Here is a 21,003-nt window from a genome sequence, read left to right on the forward strand (position 1 = left end):
CACTTAAAAAGTCAGTTTGTAGCTCTTCAGTGACAGCACACAAGAAATAAGTATAGGACAAATGGGTAATTGTCACAAATAAGGGCCTTGGTTCAGCTGGTTTATTGGACACAAATCAGACTTTTGGGGGCATACATCATATGATATAACTACAAAGGAGGTGTGAATTTGTCCAATGATATTGAAAGGATGACAGCTATCTGCATATCAGAAATACACTCCAGATTCAACCGTTTTAAAATATATGTCTCATACGGTAACTACAGTATTTTGACCACCTAGGGGTTTATTCATTAAACTCTGTTAGTGCCAATCAGGGCACTATCGTACCTAAACTCCCATTGAATGCAACTCATTGTTCTAGGTAAAAGCCTAGGGTGAGCATAAACACATCAGCTTGGGTTTCCATCTAGAGAGCTAGAGGACACAACGGCAACTCAAACTCTTAACAGAAATATGGACATGCTGTCTATGGGCAACCTTATAGCATTTATCTCAAACTACTATTGTTGAGCAGTTAAACTGCTTATAAAAGGTGGAAGAAAAACATAGGAAGGAAGTTTGCACATACCTGCCGGCACTGGACTCTAACTTGATCATTCTGGCCAGTGACTGCAAACTTGGCTACTTTTTGCATGACCTCATCCATTTCAGGGACAATAAGCTTTCTTGACACAATAGCCTTTAAAATAACACAACATTTGTATTTAATACTGAATTATAGCTCCAGATTGTTGTTTAAGATTACAATTCCAAGAGAGTACATAAAGGTGTTAAACCAACACAAAGTCTGCTTTAATGCAAATATGTATGTGTGTATGTATGTGTGTGTGTGTGTGTGTGTGTGTATGTGTGTGTATGTATGTGTGTGTGTGTGTGTGTAAGTATGTGTAAGTATGTGTGTGTGTGTAAGTATGTGTGTGTGTAAGTGTGTGTGTATGCGTATGTGTGTGTATACGTATATGTGTATATGCGTATATGTGTGTGTATGCGTATATGTGTGTGTATGCGTATATGTGTGTGTATGCGTATATGTGTGTGTGTGTATGCGTATATGTGTGCGTATGCATGTGTGTGCGTATGTATGTGTGTAAGTGTGTGTGTGTGTGTATATGTGTGTATATGTGCGCGCATGTGTGTGCGAGCGTATGTGTGCGCGCGTGCGTATGGGTGCGTGTATCGATATATATATATATATCGATATATCCACACACACTAAAGATGCATTTTTACTAATGATGTATTACTGTTGTAGCCTTTCCTTAAAGTACTAAATAAAAGGACATATAAAAGTATATGTGTGTGTGTGTAAGTATATGTGTGTGTGTAAGTATATGTGTGTGTGTGTATGCGTATATGTGTGTGTATGTGTATGTGTGTGTGTATGCGTATGTGTGTGTGTATGCGTATGTGTGTGTGTATGCGTATGTGTGTGTGTATGCGTATGTGTGTGTGTATGCGTATGTGTGTGTGTATGCGTATGTGTGTGTGTATGCGTATGTGTGTGTGTATGCGTATGTGTGTGTGTATGCGTATGTGTATGCGTATGCATGTGTGTGCGTATGTATGTGTGTGCGTATGTATGTGCGTATGTAAGTGTGTGTATATGTGTGTATATGTGTGCGCGCGTGCGATATATCCACACACACTAAAGATGCATTTTTACTAATGATGTATTACTGTTGTAGCCTTTCCTTAAAGTACTAAATAAAAGGACATTAAAAGGGTTACCTTTAACAAACCAAAGGCTGTGGCTTGTCGTGATGAGTCATAAATATCTTCTTCTGCATACCCCAGTAATACTTGCAGCTGTTTCTCTGTAATATTTCCCTTCATGTGTCTCACCAGTATGGTAACGGACTGGAAAGAAACAGTACTGCTCATCACTCAAGTGTTAACACGCCATGGTGAGAAGTATACTTTGAGGCATTGACTATAGACATGGCTATTTTTCACAAGCCAAATATGAGAGATTAACAGTAGCCAGATCCTGTACATCCAAATACAACACAAAGTTAGAGTTTTAATACTCTTGTACCCTACGATGTTGCACATTTTCTTTGCCATATATTAAATAGAGGTTTTTTTGTTTTTTTTTCATTCAAGGAGAACCCGTAATAATAATCCAGCTCCAACCTTTACTGGCAGAGAGGTCAGACCTCATTGCTGGCCCCTGGCAGTGACGGGATCAGAGGATCTTTAAATTCTTACTTAGCAAGCGCCCAGCCCGGTGTATCTGAATCTCCTGAACGGACCAACTCGTTGTGTCCCGTCTATCCTTTGTAACATTACCAGAACCAGCAAATTAAAAAAAAAAAAAAAACTGTTATCTGCCATGCAAAATATAAGTACATACTGCCTTGCAGAAAATCAGAGTGGATGTTTTTTAATCAAAAATTCTGCAATGGCATTTTGAAATTATTTCAATAAAACAAAGCAACAAACAAAAAAATATTTTAATATGCATCCATTTAATTTGTGTGCTCTGCTTTCGTGCTGGTAGTGAGTGAGAGAAGTGCCATTACTTAGAAAGAATTCATTTTTCATGAACTGCCTGATCAACAATCTCTGAACTAGCACAGGGAGTAAGTGAGAGATAAACAGTGAGAGGAGCACGGCCGCCCCAGACAGCTTTCTGTCATGGTTAATGCAGTAAGAAGACAGAGGTGTATGACACTCACTATTTTATTTTCCATACAATACTATAGACGCAGACTTGTAGCATGTGGGTGCCCTATGCTTATAACCAATGGTCAAAGTGTGGTAAAAGTAACAGTTTGGTGCTTCACAAAAAAGAAATTCAGAATTTATTGGAAAAAAGCTATTTGCGCAGCATTATGGAATAGATTTGTATATTATGTATACTTAAAGTGGAAACGGAGAGAAGCTTCCATAAATAAAAAAAATTACAAAAAATCTTGCCATAAAAAAGTACAGTAAGTAACAAAACTAGTAGTGATATTGTGAACCTGTCAAGAAAGAAGTAGTTCATACCTCCTCCACGTACAGTACCATCACATCTGACATCTGTGAGGATGATTATACAGTAGCTTATATTTCTACATACCATTGAGGGTAAACCTTATAATGCTGTGAACTGGCCGTGAATAGGTAAGTTGGGTACAGGCATACCCCACATTAACATACGCAATGGGTCCAGAGCATGTATGTAAAGTGAAAATGTACTTAAAGTGAAGCACTGCCTTTTTCCCACTTATTGAGGAATGTACTGTACGGCAATCATCCTATACGTGCATAACTGATGTAAATAACGAATTTGTAACAGGCTCTATAGTCTCCCCGCTTGCGCACAGCTTCGGTACAGGTAGGGAGCCGGTATTGCTGTTCAGGACATGCTGACAGACGCATGCGTGAGCTGCTGTTTGCCTATAGGGCAATATGTCCTTACTCGCGAGTACTTAAAGTGAGTGTCCTTAAACCGGGGTATGCCTGTAAATGGCATTGGAGATAAAGTGCACAGTTGAAAACTACTGAAGCTTCACAGTTGCGTGAGTCCTGTAGATTAACATTGCTTACTAAAAAGACAAGACAAACTCACCTTGAAACAATTGACGACCAGATGGAAATTCTGTCCTTTGGCGGCTCCTGCTTTTGCATAGTCTTTCAACAAAAGAAAAAGCTGTCTAATCAGCGGCTCAGTGTTTGTTTCAATAGCGGGCAAAGAAAACTTCAGCATCCAGATCAAAGACTGCAAAGCTCCAGTAATAACCTAGAAAGAGTACATTGGGAACCTCTAAAATAAATACAATCAACTTATTTGGCACAATTATTATGGAACAATTGAACACCTTTGGGTCCATGAAGTTCACATTGTAGTTGAATGTACATATTGCCAAAATATGCCCAATGCTCACTCAATGTGAAAAAGGTAGTGATTTCATATTAATTATAACATAGCCCTGCATTGTACAAAGAGATATCAACAAATTAAAGGTACAGTACTTGCAAAAACCAAGCTCGCGACAAGCGAACACTAAGGCCTCATCCCCACTGCTCGCGGCTGCACCTCCTATGACGTGCGCAACCTGAACAAGATACGGCCCTCTATGGGGCCGGTCCCAGTCACTACCTGCGTGCGCCTGCAGAAACACGACCACCTTTGCCAAAGGACAAGATTTTTGTCTCTTGGTGCGGTGGCCGAGCGTTGGCCACGTCACTGAGAATGAGGGCGAAGCAGCTGCGTGACGCCATGGCAGCGCCCCTGCCGCACCTCCCTGTCGCAAGTTGCATGAAATCCTTCTGATCGCTCTGATGCAGAGAATGAGCGCCGCCAGGCACCCCGTCGCCCGGATATAGATATATATATATATATAGATATATATATCCCTAAGTTAATACGGTGAAATAAAATTCAGCCTGAATGTAAACCACACATATTGGAACGTATTTAGTAAATAGGGGCCAGCGAGAAGTCCATTTTACTTCATCATGCTTCATAAGTGGAACTTTGTTACTAACCTCCTTTAAGAAAACAAAGTTATTTTATCCCCAATGTTTTACATGTGTATAATAATAATAAAAAATAAAAAAAAACATCAAAGCAGTAGTAGATGTGCATTTTATACAGACATGACCTGGAACACTGTTTTTATTTTAAAGATAATAAAATAAAAATGGCATTATTTACCAGAAATCCCTGGTCCTCTCCTGCAAAAAATATACGCAAAGGTTTTCATCTTTAAACATGGGAATTTAATCTACATGTCGTTACCTTTATGTCCATGGATTGCAAGCAGCCTATTAGTATCTGCACAAAGGGATCCAACATTTCTAAGACGTGTTCATCTGAAGAATTGACTTTGGATTTCTTCATGCTCATGTGCAGCAGCTGAAATATTAGAAAAGAAAGACTGGTTTTATATGAGATTGTCATATTAAAAACGAGAAATCAAGCAACACTTCAGGTATCATATTTGGCAATGAGATGGAAACCATACTCATAATATTAAAAAATGCTCCCAAAAAAAAGTATAATCATGTTTAGTGGTTTATTCAACTGAAGCGGCAGTTCAGGCCGAAAATTCCCATTGACATCAATGTGGGTTTTCGGCTGAAAACAGCTGTTTCAGTAACAAGGCTTAAATCCGAGTCTGAGAACAAGAGAAAAAGATGATGTGCATATCACCAAAAGATTTGTTATTTTTTCCTGTGTGTAAAACGAAATAAACTTGCATAGTGTTAAAACAGACAAGTAGATTTGTATTTATTCTGTACTGGAGCCCTCCCCTGCTTTTTTTTTTCCCCCTCCTCATCTCCTACCTTTAAAAAAAAAAATGTACGTTAATAAAAATAAATTAAAAAAAGGACAAATTTGTTAATAAACTACAAATGAACAAGTCAAACTCAGGAATGTTTAAATCCTGCAAAAATATCTGGGTGATTTTGGAAGTTACAGTAGCTGTAAGACTGTAGTTTGTAAGGATAACCCCAGTTAAAAAGGATGAATAACATTGTCACGAATACATGACATCTTCACAGTCTGTACGTTTGCAGAATGTTAAAGGCATTAGTACGAACCCGAAGTCCAGTGTCGACCAGGACATGCATGTTTGTCTTGCTGCTAACAGCAGCTTTCTGGCCTCCTCGAGGTGGAGCCGGCTGAATTAACAGACAGCTCTTTGGCCGCAGGCGTGGATCTGGGGGAAGCTCTTCTGAGATTTTACTTCTGAAAGGAAAACATGGAGAGTATTTATTTTTGCTCGTACACCAAGGTCCCCGTTATGAACACAATATAGTCAACAAACACTACATGACAATGTCAGGGCATTTTGTACACCATAAAACATTATATCCAGTTCATGTATTGTGAAGTTCAAATGAGACACTGTAATTAAACCTAAAGATACAAACACTTCAGCAGAACCTCAAGATGGTCAAAAACCATCAAATGTGAATACGTCAGAGTCAGACAGGAACTCAAACCCAAACGTTACGCATTTCATTTATTATTACAATTTGGTGAGCCTCACCATACCAGCATGAATTCCTGAAAGCATTTGTTTTGTGAACTGCATTAAAAAATTCAAAGGAACATCTGCAAATTGAACGGGACATTTTCATCCACCTCTATCAGAAAATCCTTACACAAATCCCTTCTGATCGAAACGGTGTCAAAGAGTGTGTGTATGCATTGATCATACTGCTGTGATGCACTATCATCTCAGGACTCAAGCTGTCATAACTGAGAACCAACATTATTAAGAGGAGATGGAAGTCCCACTTTGCTGATATTTTACTGTAAGCTTTTCTAACCTATACTTGTATATTGTTACAACTGCATGAATATATTCCCTCTCAGGCCGCGTCCAGAATGATTGCGCACACGTTTGAGTGCTGCACGATGAATCACGTTGTGGCAATGGGAACATGTATAGAGTGCGCACGTGCGCGGTCAACGGAGAGCAGCATGAAGAGACAAATATATTTGTATTTGTAGCGCGATGGCCGGGTCACGTGGGCGAACCAGCTCCGTGACGTCATGGTCACGGCCCCCGAACGGTCAGGAATCGCCCCAGCTACATGAGCGCGTGACGTCACGGCACTCGAGTGCAATCATACTGGACACGGCCTTAAAATGCAGCAGAAACTAGAGATTATGCTGAGGTATAAGCGGAGTGCGCAGGGCCCCAGTAAGTCCAGGGAAATCACACAATTCTGAATGTTCTTTCCTCATTCAGTTTTCAGTAATCAGTTTAAGGCTGCGTCCATAGAGGGGGGAGCAGCGCTGAACAGCACTGACGCTGAGGCTCGCCTGCTGAAGCCTGTGCGATTTCATGCACATGCAGGCGAGTCAGCGGGCGCGATCGGGAGGCGGGGCAGTGACGTCGCTGGGCCAATAGCCCGCAACGCACTGACGTCACGGCGCCGTGACTTTGACGCTGCTTCGCGCTGATTGGATGTTTTCAGCCGACAGCGCTCTGAAAAACAGCTTGGCTGTCGGCTGAAAAATCCAACTCCTCAGCATGCCTGCGGACGCTCGCGTGAGCCCCTCTCAAGACATCCTCATTGAGGATGCAGGGGCTCAGCGCGGAGCGTCCGCACGGCTCAGCACGGCCTGTCCTTCTATGGACGCAGCTTAAGGCTTAAGGCTGAAGCCTCTTGGATTTACAGAAAACAATATAATTTTTTTAAAATTTTATTTATTTTTTTAAGATGAATAACTTTGCTTTAAAGAGCTAAACTAGCTACTTCCGGAGATACTTCCCTCCCTCGGGGGTGCCGGTAGTCGCTCGGCTAGCAGAGTAATAGCGGAGTTTCAAAGCTCCCACGCCCTGCGGGCCAACAGGAAGCGGTGACATAATCCGGTTCGGCTTCCTATTGGTCTGCGTGACTAGGGAGCTTTAAACTTTGCAGAGATATCGGCACCCCCTTTGGGGGTCCCCAGAGCTGAAATTAATGGGGTTCAGCTCCGGAGAACCACTACTTCTAACCTATGTTACAAAATTATATGTTAAGAATTATTTTTAAAAATGCATACATTTCTCCTTTAAGGCCCCCTGGAGACTAACACCAGCACGGCTAACAATTAAACCGCACACATTTCGTTTAATGGTGTCTGTTATTTTCTGAAAAGCCCAATCACTTACTTCTCTTTTTCAGTGATAAGTGGCAGATTTTCACTGATGAGGCCGTAACTGAGCAGAAGGATAGACTCTGCAGTCATATCTGTATTGGCTATTAAACCAAACACAATTCTGCGTAGCGCTTCATGCACTTTACGGGATAGCTTCAAGCTTGTCGTCTTCTCCAAAACCTACAGATAACCGATAGAGAACAATCGAGATTGTGAAGCCTGTGTTAATACCTTAGTGCAGTCCACTTTCTAATCGTGCTCACACTGTGCAAAATAAATGACATATGTTGTATGTGTAACCCCTTGGCTGCCAGGCAGGCCTGAAACAATAAATGCAATACAACCTGCATTTGTTTATATGGGGATGTTAAAGTATGGGACGGGACATCGGTATATACATATACATATATACATACACACACAAAATAAATGTGTGTGGGGTTGTTGTGGTCGTGTGTGTGCGTGGGGTTGTTGTGGTCGTGTGTGTGCGTGGGGTTGTTGTGGTCGTGTGTCTGCGTGGGGTTGTTGTGGTCGTGTGTGTGCGTGGGGTTGTTGTGGTCGTGTGTGTGCGTGGGGTTGTTGTGGTCGTGTGTGTGCGTGGGGTTGTTGTGGTCGTGTGTGTGCGTGGGGTTGGTGTGGTCGTGTGTGTGCGTGGGGTTGTTGTGGTCGTGTGTGTGCGTGGGGTTGTTGTGGTCGTGTGTGTGCGTGGGGTTGTTGTGGTCGTGTGTGTGCGTGGGGTTGTTGTGGTCGTGTGTGTGCGTGGGGTTGGTGTGGTCGTGTGTGTGCGTGGGGTTGGTGTGGTCATGTGTGTGCGTGGGGCTGTCGTGTGTGTGCGTGGGGTTGTTGTGGTCGTGTGTGTGCGTGGGGTTGTTGTGGTCGTGTGTGTGCGTGGGGTTGTTGTGGTCGTGTGTGTGTGGGGTTGTAGTGGTCGTGTGGGGTTGTTGTGGTCGTGTGTGTGGGGTTGTTGTGGTCGTGTGTGTTTGGGGTTGTTGCGGTCGTGAGTGGGGTAGTTGCGGTCGTGAGTGGGGTAGTTGCGGTCGTGTGGGGGGTAGTTGCGGTCGTGTGGGGGGTAGTTTCGGTCGTGTGGGGGGTAGTTGTGGTCGTGTGGGGGGTAGTTGCGGTTGTGTGTGTGGGGTAGTTGCGGTTGTGTGTGTGGGGTAGTTGCGGTCGTGTGTGGGGTAGTTGCGGTCGTGTGTGGGGTAGTTGCGGTCGTGTGTGGGGTAGTTGCGGTCGTGTGTGGGGTAGTTGCGGTCGTGTGTGGGGTAGTTGCGGTCGTGTGTGGGGTAGTTGCGGTCGTGTGGGGGGTAGTTGCGGTCGTGTGGGGGGTAGTTGCGGTCGTGTGGGGGGTAGTTGCGGTCGTGTGGGGGGTAGTTGCGGTCGTGCGGGGGGTAGTTGCGGTCGTGGGGGGGGTAGTTGAGGTCATGTGGGGGGTAGTTGCGGTCGTGTGGGGGGTAGTTGCAGTCGTGTGGGGGGTAGTTGTGGTCGTGTGTGGGGTAGTTGTGGTCGGGAGTGGGGCTAGACGGGCTGCTCACCTCTTTCAGGGGAAGAATCAGTTTCACAACCTGGTCTTTTCCAATAAACTGAGCAATGAGTTCATAGGAGTCGTAACTCTTACTGCTCCGGGCCTCCATGACTTTAGAAACAATTCCTTTTACTTCTTTTTCCTCAGCTATGTCTCCAAAAAGCTCATTGTTGAAAATCTTTTCAAAACAAAGAGAAAAAAAACCACATTAATAATTACATTAAAAAAAAATTGTTTCTAAGCAAAATTTACAATCATTACAGACGATTGAGAGAAACAAAAAAACAAGCATTTCTCAGTAGCGTAAAAACAAAAACAAAACCTACAAATAACAAAAAGATTTGACAAAGAGCCTCAGTAATAAAAAAAAAAAAAAAACCTTATTTTATATAGCAGAGCAAAATATATCTTTTTTTTGTAAGGGGTATTTTTCTGACTTAAGTGGCTCCCACAGGGTCCCCCCTGAGCTCAACCCCGCTGCTGCCGTTTTCGAGAATCCGTATGCCGGTAAACGAACCCTTTAATCTCTCATGCAAAAAGACTTGTCCGGGAGAACAATATGGCCACCAGAGGTCAGCCTTATTTATTTATTTATAAAATATTTTACCAGGAAGTAATACATTGAGAGTTACCTCTCGTTTTCAAGTATGTCCTGGGCACAGAGTTAAGACAAATAATACATGTTTACAAATACAGTTACATAATGAGCAGGGTATACATTATATACAAGACATTGCATGCACAGTTAAAGATAATTTGTATTATGGGCGTATGAAACAATTACAGACCACATTAAAATGTGTGACAGCCTTAGATTTGAAAGAACTTAGACTGGTAGTGGATGTAAGAGTCTCCGGTAGGTTGTTCCAGTTTTGGGGTGCACGGTAAGAGAAGGAGGAGCGGCCGGATACTTTGTTGAGCCTTGGGACCATGAACAGTCTTTTGGAGTCTGATCTCAGGTGATAGGTGCTGCATATGGTAGGGGTGAGGAGCTTGTTCAGGTAGCTGGGTAGCTTGCCCATAAAGAATTTGAAGGCAAGACAGGAAAGGTGAACTTTGCGCCTTGACTCGAGTGATGACCAATCTAGTTCTTTGAGCAATTCGCAGTGATGTGTGTTGTAGTTGCATTGGAGAACAAAACGACAAATTGAGTTGTAGAGGGTGTCAAGTTTGCTAAGGTGGGTTTGAGGTGCCGAGCCATATACTATTTCTCCATAGTCAATAATTGGCATTAGCATCTGCTGTGCGATACGTTTTCTGACCAGGAGACTTAGGGAGGATTTGTTCCTGTAAATTACCCCTAGTTTGGCATAGGTCTTGGTTGTCAGGGTATTAATGTGCATCTCCGAATGTTAAGTGGGAGTCAAACCATATGCCCAGGTATTTAAAACTAGTAACAGGAGTTAGGGTGGTGTTAGTGTTGGTTGTAATCTGGAGCTCAGTCGCCGGAAGCTTTAAAAATTTAGTCTTGGTCCCAAACACCATTGTTACAGTCTTGTCAGTGTTTAAAAACAGTTTGTTTTGGGAAATCCAGTTTTCGAGTCTGAAAAAGTCAGACTGAAGTATGTGTTGAAGGTCAGAGAGGCTATGGGCTGTGTGCATATAGGATTGTGTCATCTGCATACATGTGTATTGAGGCTTCCTGACAAGCTGTGGCAAGATCATTGATGAACACTGAGAAGAGCAGGGGCCCCAGAACAGAGCCTTGCGGGACGCCACAGGTGATATCCAGGGGGTTAGAGTTAGAGCCAGAGATGGACACATGTTGGGATCTACCTGATAGGTAGGACTGAAACCAGTTTAAAGCATGCTTCTCTATTCCAGAGCTCTGGGGTTTGTTAAGCAGGCTAACATGATCAACAGTATCAAAAGCCTTTGCAAAATCTAGGAATACTGCACCAGTTAGTTGACCCCGTTCCATTCCACACTGGATTTCATTGCAAACTTATAGCAGGGTAGCTACGGTATAGTGTTTGGGGCGAAAGCCAGATTGGAATTGGCTAGGGACATTTGTCTTGTTATAGTAATCGCTTAATTGGGAGTGGACACATTTTCCCCTGACTTTGGATAGGATTGGGAGAAGGGAGATTGGTTTGAGACAGTGTTTTTGTCCCCACTTTTGAAGATTGGGACAACTCTGGCAGCTTTCCAGGTCTTAGGGATATGGCCAGCAGACAGGATAGAGTTGACTATGGAAGCAATTAGTTTGGCAATTGCTGGGGCACCAAGTCTTAGGAACCTAGATTATAGTAAATCAGGTTCACATTGGCTGCTTAGTTTTAATTTGAGGAGCGCTTCTGTAATCTCCTCTTCAGATACTGGGCCAAATTGAAAATTGTGGGCAGTGTTGGGAGGTGGTGGGGCTATAAGGTTACTCCCAGGATGAGATTCAGGTTTGTGGTTTGGGTTGCGTTTTGCTAATAAATTAGTAGCACACCCCACAAAGTAATCATTGAATGCATTTGCAATGTCGGTGGGGTTTGTCAGAGTAATATCGCCCTTAGTGATATTACTTGGCTGTTGGTGGTTAGAAGGCTGGAATATGTTGTTGATAACCTTCCAGAAGTTAGCTGGGTTTGATGTATTCTGGAGGAGATTGTCAGAGTAATATTGTGCTTTTGCGTGCCTTGTTTGCCTTGTGCACACGTTCCGCAGGCATCTGTAGTGATTGAGATCCTTGGTAGTGCCAGTTATTTTGTGGCCTTTCCACAAGGTATCCCTGAACTGGTAGAGTGCTATAAGGTCAGGTGTAACCCATGGAAGGTGGGCCCCCCGTACCCTTATTCTGCGTAGTGCAGCATGGGTATCACAGAGTTTTAAGAACTCGGACTGGAAATAGTCAAACGCAGAATCAGGGTCGGGAAATAAATCGATTCTGTGCCAGGGGCAGTTGTTAAGGTCACCCAGAAACTGTTGTGGGTTAAAGTTTCTAAATGTTCTAGTGAGGAGAACTTTAGGGCTTGATTGGGGCGGTTTAATTTTCCTTACACAGTACACTATTGCATGGTCACTGAAAATGTCAGGAAGGATGCCAGAGGATTGGATTCTGCTGGGATTTGAGGAGAGAATCCAGTCAAGCAAGGAATGGTTGTGCGATTTCAGGTTTGTTCGTTTGGGTTGGGAAATGAGTTGCGATAGGTTAAGCGACTTGATTTGTGTGTGGATTTTGTGATTTTTAGGGTCAAGCCAATTGAAGTTGAAATCCCCAAGAACTAGCAGCTCACTCTTCTCATTCTGAGAGGAAATGGAGCCAAGAAACTGGGTGATATCAGTCCGGGACTGTAGAGGGGCTTTAGGGGGGCGGTAGATGCCAGCAATCAGGACGGGCTTAGAGAAGGGAAGGCAGATTCTGCCAACTAGGATTTCAAAAGAGGTTGGTCTTGGGGGGCAGTTTACCAGTGTAAATTGTAAGGTGTCTGCAATATAAAATAACACCCCTCCTCCTCTATTTGACCTATCTCTCCTAAAAATGGAGTATCCCTGAATGGCAATATGTGCATCAGGAGTTTTAGGGGTTTTAGCCTTGGTTCTGGTTGCCTACAGAAAGCTGCCACGTCATCGGGAGATGTCGCGACTTTCTATTGGAGACCTCAGTCGGCAAATTTGCAGTTTCTTGCCTGCACCTGGCAAAAAGTTAATTAAATTAAATTATTTTTCCTTCAACCCACTAACACCTGGAGCTACCCTGCTTTGTATTACAAACCAAGATGATTGTATGATCACCAAGAGGTAGACGGGGCTGATGGGTGACAAGCTAGCAATGCAAATCCGAACATTTCCTTCTGTTAAATTTCTTTTTAGTTTCAGGAAATTACATTTTGTTGATAGATAAAACCTGTCAGCAATACAGTTTGCGTTCTATCTTTTTGTTGTTCAATACTGAATCTGACATTAGTTTGTTTAATAGGCAAAGGCCACTGGCCACTAAAAGTAATTATCGTGACGTTAAGGGTACAGATATGAAAAGGGGACAGAGTTCGCTTTGCCAAAGTTTAAGCTCATTTTTTTTAAATAAATTGATGCAAAACTGTAAAATGCATCAAAAAATGCATACTTTGTATATTTCAAAATAAAGCATTACAAAAACAAACGTTGGGATGAAAACCCCCATAATTGGCAAATGATGCGCTTTCCTATGGAATATTCACTTTTTACGAACTCAACTTTTCTGTGTTGGCGAAGGACAACAGTTTACCACATTCCGCAAACTTGGGAGAAGGTTTTGCCCATCTATAGTCAAAGGAACACACCAGTGATTAGAATGCAGCTGCATTCCAATCAATCTTGTCACCTCCAACAACTGGCTCAACAGAAGGGAAGCTCACGGAGGATAATTGAAACTACTTCAATTTCAATGTGGCAAGAAATTATATTTAGCATAGCTTGCTATCACAAGAGCATTGTTTTCTCCATAATCTTTACAGCTCCTAGGACACTGTACAATCATGAAGCATGACTTGCATGCACTAGTGCTATGTATTTTAGCTGTCTTTACCTGGGTAAGAGTCTCCAAGCAGTCATCCAGCTCTCCACTTTTTAAGTTGGCGGTGAGGCCTTTTAGGAGCAGGTTCACAGTGAAAGTCAAAACATGGACCTAATATCACAAAAGAGCAAGAAAGTCAGACTTTAATATTACATTGAAATAAAATTCACCTAGTAGGAAGGGAGAGCACATACATACAACTTCAAGAGACTGCCAACACTTCTTCAGTTTTTCTAAATTGTTGTCCTCAACAATGCAATCCACAGACAAGAGTACATTTGATATCTTGACACTGCTAAATCGTTTAGCGAATTATAATCTCCCAGCTGTGGCTGATGTTGGTTTTGGTTCTGTGCGAGTTGGAGAAGACTTTGTAGGCAGACAAAGTAGTATGGAGCCATCGTTTAGTCTCAAGGAAAGCACCAGGACCAGATGGATAAAAGTACAATCTTCTTCCACCAAGTTTTAGGGTAAATTATCTGGATGTCATCTGAAAAATGCTGGCAAACCATTGTGTGTGGGCCATGTATTTTTAGAAATTGACCGACAGAAATTGCTGCAATTGTTTATACAGATAACTACTAAAAATATTTATCAACTGTTTGCTTTATTTTCAACACATTTGTACTGAAAACCATCCATGCAAATCAATGGTCTTGACGCTAAACATTATGGGTATCACCTGTTTAGAGCAGGGCATAGTTACAACTCATATGTATCTACACTACAGCTTTTATTTTGTCTACTATTTCCGAGAGAAAAATTAGTCAGAATTAAAATTAATTCACGTATGAGTAATAGATTAGAACCATGTTTTCTCTTAATTAATGGTTGGGTATGTCCACTTGATGCAACATTGTGCCAAATTCACAATTCGTATGCTTCTGCTTATATAGCTCTGAACATGAATTTAACGCTTAACAAACTGAAAAAACGCATTGGTTGAATAGGACAATACAAGATCATCACGATGGGCTACAGCTATAGACGGAAACAATGTGAGAGCAGCCCCTGCCCAGAGAATGTAATCTAAGCAAAAAGCCCTGAAATACAAGAGAAGGAATGACGTTGTTACCTGGTATCCTTTGACGAGCACAGTTTGCATCTCATTTAATACATAGTGCAGGTAGCGAGCACCAAGAGTTTCTATTATTTTCATTAGAGTGTTTCGAGCAATATCACGGATTTCCTGAGCGCGGTTCCGCAAAAGGACGCAGACCTTCACCAAAATACTGCAGTCACAAGTTGGCAAATAGAGGGCAGACGGTTAAGTCGAAATTTAAGATGGCACATGAAGAAATTAAATACAGTTTTAGATTTTCAAGTACATTGAAGCAAATAAAACATTTGTGCGTATTGTCTTTATTAGTAGATTTCTGACCATATGGTTCAACCAAGTTCAATTACAAACCCCATGGTAAACCACCCCTTTCAACAGAAAAGCAAAGACAGTACAAGCACACAATATTTGTATTGTCAGTGCTTCATCAAAACCTGCAATCAAGTCCTAAAGCCTTTTTTTTCTTCCATGCTATAGTATATGCATGACGGCAATGTATTAAAACCATTAACCCTATCATGATACCCAATTCAAATGGTTTATTTTGTAAGAATTTTTTTTAAAAGACTGCTAAACCACAAATTCTAAAACTGTAGCATAATAAGTGAAGACAGGATGTTGCCAAATCCTGACATCCTGATAGATGCCATATTGTCTCTATAGACACAGGCATATTGTCTCTATACACACACACGCACATATATTTGATTAGTATATGTAGACAAACATGCGGATGGGCAGTATTACAGCCAAGGCAAAATAGAAAAGAATAGAGTCTGAATTAGAGCAAGAAAGACATATAGGAGGCTGGAAGACAAGCGGGAAAATATAGAGGACATAATGTTAGGAAAACAGACACAGGTCAATAACAGTACTAGAACGGGGCATACTAAAATCTGAAATGACATTTGAAATTGGCAAAAAAAATAAATCCGTATTTCCTGAAATCTAGTATATAAATGTGATCCTGTGCATATTGAATTCAGAATTACTTGGAACTTACACTGACTAATTCTCCATTCATAACTTGCTGAAATGTCTGCTGTGATATCTGTAAAGAATGATGCTGTGCTCTATATCTGTCTTAATAAATACTGGAAGAAATAATTGATCCTGGATGTATTGACTAAGGTGACACACCTTATATTCAAGATAGAGAAGGACCTATCTTCAATAAGTACAAGACAAGATCACAATGACATGTAATTAAATCACTTTAGGGGTGATTACACTTTTAAATAGTTTATTTTGCCCTTCTAAATATTTAACGTCTCAAAAGCTGAACACTTCTCAATTAGGAAAACGTTGCCTAAATAAATATCAAGGGTTCAGGTTTATATCTTGCCTATAGACTTGAACTAATGGAAGGAGACAGCCCTGAGTGCAAAGTACAGCATCATCAAAATCACCAATACATATACATGAACTTCAAAGTATTTAAAGGAATGTCAGACCAACAGTATAGCGAGGTATAAAAATGGGACAATCTTCTACAACTCTGGATTCAACTCTACCATAGTCCCACCAGCACAGAATTAATACTTCAAAATGACTAACTGCATTACTAACTGCATTATTTGATATATCCAACAGGCTATTGCCATTATGCTGAATATTGCTAGTCTGTTTCTAACTTGAAAGCATGTTACTCTTATTGATGAGTCCAATAACATTTATTAGCTAAAGATAATAAAATGCCACACGTACCTTGGATACCTATGGTATGTAACCTGCTATCATGAATTAGAAACAAGTCTGAAATCTGACCCAGCTATTTACTCTTCCCACGGTTGCTAAAACTAAATGATTATATTGGCTAAGATGTTACCTTGATAAATTGACTTCCATGACCTCCTGTGGAAGCGTCTGCATTAATTTCACCAAAGCAAATGCAAGTGGAACCCTAACCACTTCCTCCTCATTGACAACTTTGGATTTTGCCATCTTATGCTCCTCGTCACTTTTAACCTGCAAAATGAAATACAAAATGGAAACATGGAATAATCACTGAATGTTGATACAGTATTTGTGCCTTAGATGTCTGCAACTCGGACTCCTGAAATAATTTGTAAGACAATAACTGCAATGCTTAATATCACAAAGTCTACATACTTGATTCAGTGACAGGACTGTATGACAGAAGCTTAGAATATGTCTGGTGCGTTTCCTGAGGTATTCTAAGTTGGTCTGCATATGTATGCCAGAACAATGGTCTGATCATACCCATCATGCAATAGCATTCTACCAAAAAGTATCATTATATAGCACAATGATCCATTTCATAGGAATTCCTCAACATGCTTCTTTCTTTAGATGCAATCAACAACATGACTATTAATGAGCATCGTCACCCTTAGCAGGTATGAAAAGGTTTTTATAACATGGTCAGGTCTATTTTACGTGCTAAAATAAAATGGAAATAGTTTTTCTTTCTACTACATTAAATCCCACTGAAGATCACCGTTTAGGAATAAAATAAAAATTGTGCAATACTAACCTTTGCATCAAGGCACTTCTGCAACTTTGGTATGATGCTACCAGAGACCGTTTCCTGAATATGCTTTATAAGGCTTGCTAGTTCTTCCTTGTTTCTTGGTAGCGAATGAAATGATTTGTTCACTTTTTGACTGTCCTCTAGCTCTCCAGAGGGAATCTCAGTAATAGCATTGTTTATATTTTCGTTATCCAGAGGGGTCATTTCTGTACCCTCTTTCTGCTCCTCCTCCTCATGTTCTAACTCCATTGCTTCGTCCTCTACCATATGCTCTGTATCCATATTACCTTAATTGATGATATATAAAGGTTAACACAATGATATAACACACACAATAACCTAGGCGCAACTGAAAAGACAAAAGGGAGGGGGGAGAGAGCATAGAGTAGTATGTCTGGACTTGGCCTCTATAGTAGGGTAATGAATGCACTTACAATTAGGTAGAGAATAAACACTTTTCTCCAGAAACCCTGGATCTGGAACAATGATGATATCCGCGTGGGAAGGAACCAAGAATTCTTTATCCAAGATGTCGTCTTGTTGCAGGATCCCTAATGTTTTACGGGTACTCGGTACATGATCTCAATGAAGCATCATAGGGAGAGAAAACCATGGAAAGCAAATATTAAACAGTATTTCACTATGTTTGCTCTCCATGGTTTTCTCTCCCTCTGATGCTTCATTGAGATCAAGTTCCGAGTACCCGTAAAACATTAGGGATCCTGCAACAAGACGACATCTTGGATAAAGAATTCTTGGTTCCTTCCCACGCTGATATCATCATTGTTCCAGATCCAGGGTTTCTGGAGAAAAGTGTTTATTCTCTACCTAATTGTAAGTGCATTCATTACCCTACTACAGAGGCCAAGTTCAGACATACTACTCTATGCTCTCTCCCCCCTCCCTTTTTTCTTTTCATTTGCGCCTAGGTCATCTTCACTGTACAATTCCTCTCGGGTCGTGTGGGGTCGAGGACCCAATTGGCTGCATTTATTTAGGGAAAGTAGTATCCCTGGTTAGCACCTCCTTTCATTGATTATATATCACATGTTAAGTATATTAGAGTGTTTTTTTTTATATATTTGGTAATTGTTTTTTGTAGCGCTTACTTATCTTCACTTCCGTGCTATACATATATACATATTTTAACAAAAATCGGTAAATATTAAAACAACTATTGAAAGATTACATCCATTTTGCAGGGACCCCGTATTTATTATCTTAAAAATAAATATCAGATCTTGACAAAATCATTTTCTTTAGAAAAAGGATTTGAATATACCAATATTGACTTACTTTCTTCATTCTCAGCTGCTTGTAGCCGCTTTTCCAAAGTACCATGATCGAAGTGAAAAGCATCAAGCACGGTCACAAGCATACTGTTAGATTAAAAACATAAATCATTTTAATTTTAGCTGTATATGGTGCACATCGTTGTGATGGCTACTGTGATCTCAAACCTAATGAGGCAGCCAGTCAGTCAAGAGGGGTGTGAATATAAACAACCCAAGATTTGGTATCTCATCACTCCAAACCTGCCAGACATCTCCCCTTTACACCTCTCTCTTTCTTCAATCCCCCTTATAAGGCTGCGGCAGGACAGGGAGCGGCGCGCTGGCACTCATGCGCGGTGACATCACGCTCCCTGCTTGGCCGGGAGATTTGTGGCCGGCTAGCTGCGCGGGGGGGGGGAAGAAGGAGGGGCGCGGCCATAACGTCACGGAGCTGGTTCGCTCTGATTGGGCAAACAGCTCACGTGACGCGCCAACGAGAGACAAATTCAATTTTGCTTGCTTCTGCAAGCAGCTAAACGCCGAGCAGGCGCTAGCTCACGTTGGCCACACACATTGCTGCAATGTGTTTAATCGCGGCCAGCGTGAGCGTGACCGCCCGTTCAGCGCCACCCTGGCCGCAGCCTAAGGCCTCGTGACGTGACGCACTTGCGAGCAGCAAAATCAAATTTGCTTGCTCTGCAAGCAGCTAAGCGCCGAGCAGGCGCTCGCTCACGCTGGCCACACACATTGCGTCAATGTGTTTCATCGCGGCCAGCGTGACCGCCCGTTCAGCGCCACCCTGGCCGCAGCCTAAGGCCTCGGCCAGGGTGGTGCTGAGCGGGCGCACTCACGCTGGCCGCGATGAAACACATTGACGCAATGTGTGTGGCCAGCGTGAGCGAGCGCCTGCTCGGCGCTTAGCTGCTTGCAGAGCAAGCAAATTTGATTTTGCTGCTCGCAAGTGCGTCACGTGAGAGGTTCACCCAATGAGGGCCAACCCGCACCGTGACGTCGTGGCTGCGCCCCCCCCAGACGAGCGCGCACCTAGCAGGCCACAAATTGCCCGGCAGAGCAGGGCGCAGCGCACAAGCGCCAGCTCCCTGCCTGGCCGCAGCCTAAGAAGACTTGGCTCCGCTCTATTGGCTTTGAGAAGTTGTATTTTTTTTTTTTTTTTTTTTATATATAAATACCACATTTACGGTTTAATGTTAATTACAGCACGGATTTGATTTCCCGCTTTTGTCACCAGAGGTGGTGGTGTACTCACTGCTCAGCCAATAAACATTTTCTGGCTTCTTTATTTTGAAGAAAACATTTTAACATAGGTCTCTAGTTATAAAAAACAAGTGGGGACATATAATCAGAATGTTACACATGGCATACATAGAATGCCATTGACTTATAGACAAAATAAAGTAAACCAAATAAAAAATTTTTTTTTTTTTAAAAACTCCAATTAGACAAGGGAAAAAAAACTGCTAAACTACACAATTTGAGGCAAGGTCCCAGCCCACGTATTATTCTATACTAAAAATGATTGGACTTGTTATTCTACTTTCATGATTGATTAAAACCTGTTCATTTAAATACAAGCAACACATGTTAAAGTTAGCAATGGCTTACATGCACTGTATTCACCATTGTAATACCTACACATACTTATTTCTGAAAATAACATGTCATACAAACGAGTATCACATAAGAGAAAGATACTTTACCTAACACCCAATTTTTGGTTTATTTGTCCAGTCTGAAGCACATGGATAAAATGTTTTAAATGGTACATGTATGCAGACCATGACAGATGTTTACACACGGACCCCACCATCTCCACAGATGCTGTGACCATATTTTCATACTGAAGAAAAAATAAATTCAGAATTGTATCAAGCACAATTACCAGCAACGTGCTCTTATAGCTAGGAGTTTAACAAAATGGCAAAACGCATGCAATATAAAGTGAACCCTTAAAATAGTACAGTTACCAAATTACAGTTAGATTGAATTATTTTCCATGCATTATCGATCTGAAACATTCCAGAGCAATGAACTGAATGCTCTGGTTGTTCAAAAGGTTACGGAAGTAGCCTCACAAAACCAAGTTGATGTATCACTATTAGCCCCCTACCTCTACGCCCAAGGCTAGGAATGATCAACGATTATGTCTAAATCTCATCTTCTGAAGAATCCTACAAATAAAAGGACGCCAAGTTTATGGACTGAAGGTACGGCTAAGGAAAAATAGGCAATGGGACAGATGACAGTCACATAATATCAATATCCTTTGAGGAATCCTCAGAAGTAGTACTGTATCTTCTAACACTACATTGAAAATAAAAGTATTCTGTGAGATGACTTATGAAGATGGGTTTTCCACCTCTGTCAATAATTCCACGGATCAGTTCTTGTTCCAATTATTTTTTCAGAGACAATAGAAAGCCATCTGCATCATACACAGCTTTAGCGGCACTCAGTTATGAGTGGAGTACGGCAATTTCTGTTGGTATGTCTAAGCATGGTTGTCCACAGTTCTGATTTCAATACATATAGACAAAACATTAATACCTCATCCACGG

At 41.6% G+C, this 21,003-nt stretch overlaps 1 protein-coding gene across 1 annotated transcript in view; it reads right to left on the bottom strand.

Annotated features, from left to right (window-relative positions):
* UTP20 (UTP20 small subunit processome component) overlaps positions 1–21,003 on the bottom strand; it is a 105,579-nt gene that overhangs the window by 21,682 nt on the left and 62,894 nt on the right. The window contains exons 39-51 of the mRNA XM_075600661.1: positions 20,146–20,285; positions 18,450–18,532; positions 17,157–17,440; positions 16,488–16,627; positions 14,675–14,831; positions 13,612–13,710; positions 9,127–9,294; positions 7,608–7,774; positions 5,539–5,686; positions 4,733–4,849; positions 3,560–3,730; positions 1,732–1,860; positions 572–682 (exon numbers count right to left, since the gene is read on the bottom strand). Coding sequence (XP_075456776.1) covers positions 572–682; positions 1,732–1,860; positions 3,560–3,730; positions 4,733–4,849; positions 5,539–5,686; positions 7,608–7,774; positions 9,127–9,294; positions 13,612–13,710; positions 14,675–14,831; positions 16,488–16,627; positions 17,157–17,440; positions 18,450–18,532; positions 20,146–20,285 — 1,914 coding nt within the window. The remainder of the gene's footprint in view (positions 1–571; positions 683–1,731; positions 1,861–3,559; positions 3,731–4,732; positions 4,850–5,538; positions 5,687–7,607; positions 7,775–9,126; positions 9,295–13,611; positions 13,711–14,674; positions 14,832–16,487; positions 16,628–17,156; positions 17,441–18,449; positions 18,533–20,145; positions 20,286–21,003) is intronic.

This window comes from Ascaphus truei, chromosome 5, assembly GCF_040206685.1.
Source record: "Ascaphus truei isolate aAscTru1 chromosome 5, aAscTru1.hap1, whole genome shotgun sequence".
Lineage (NCBI taxonomy): Eukaryota > Metazoa > Chordata > Amphibia > Anura > Ascaphidae > Ascaphus > Ascaphus truei.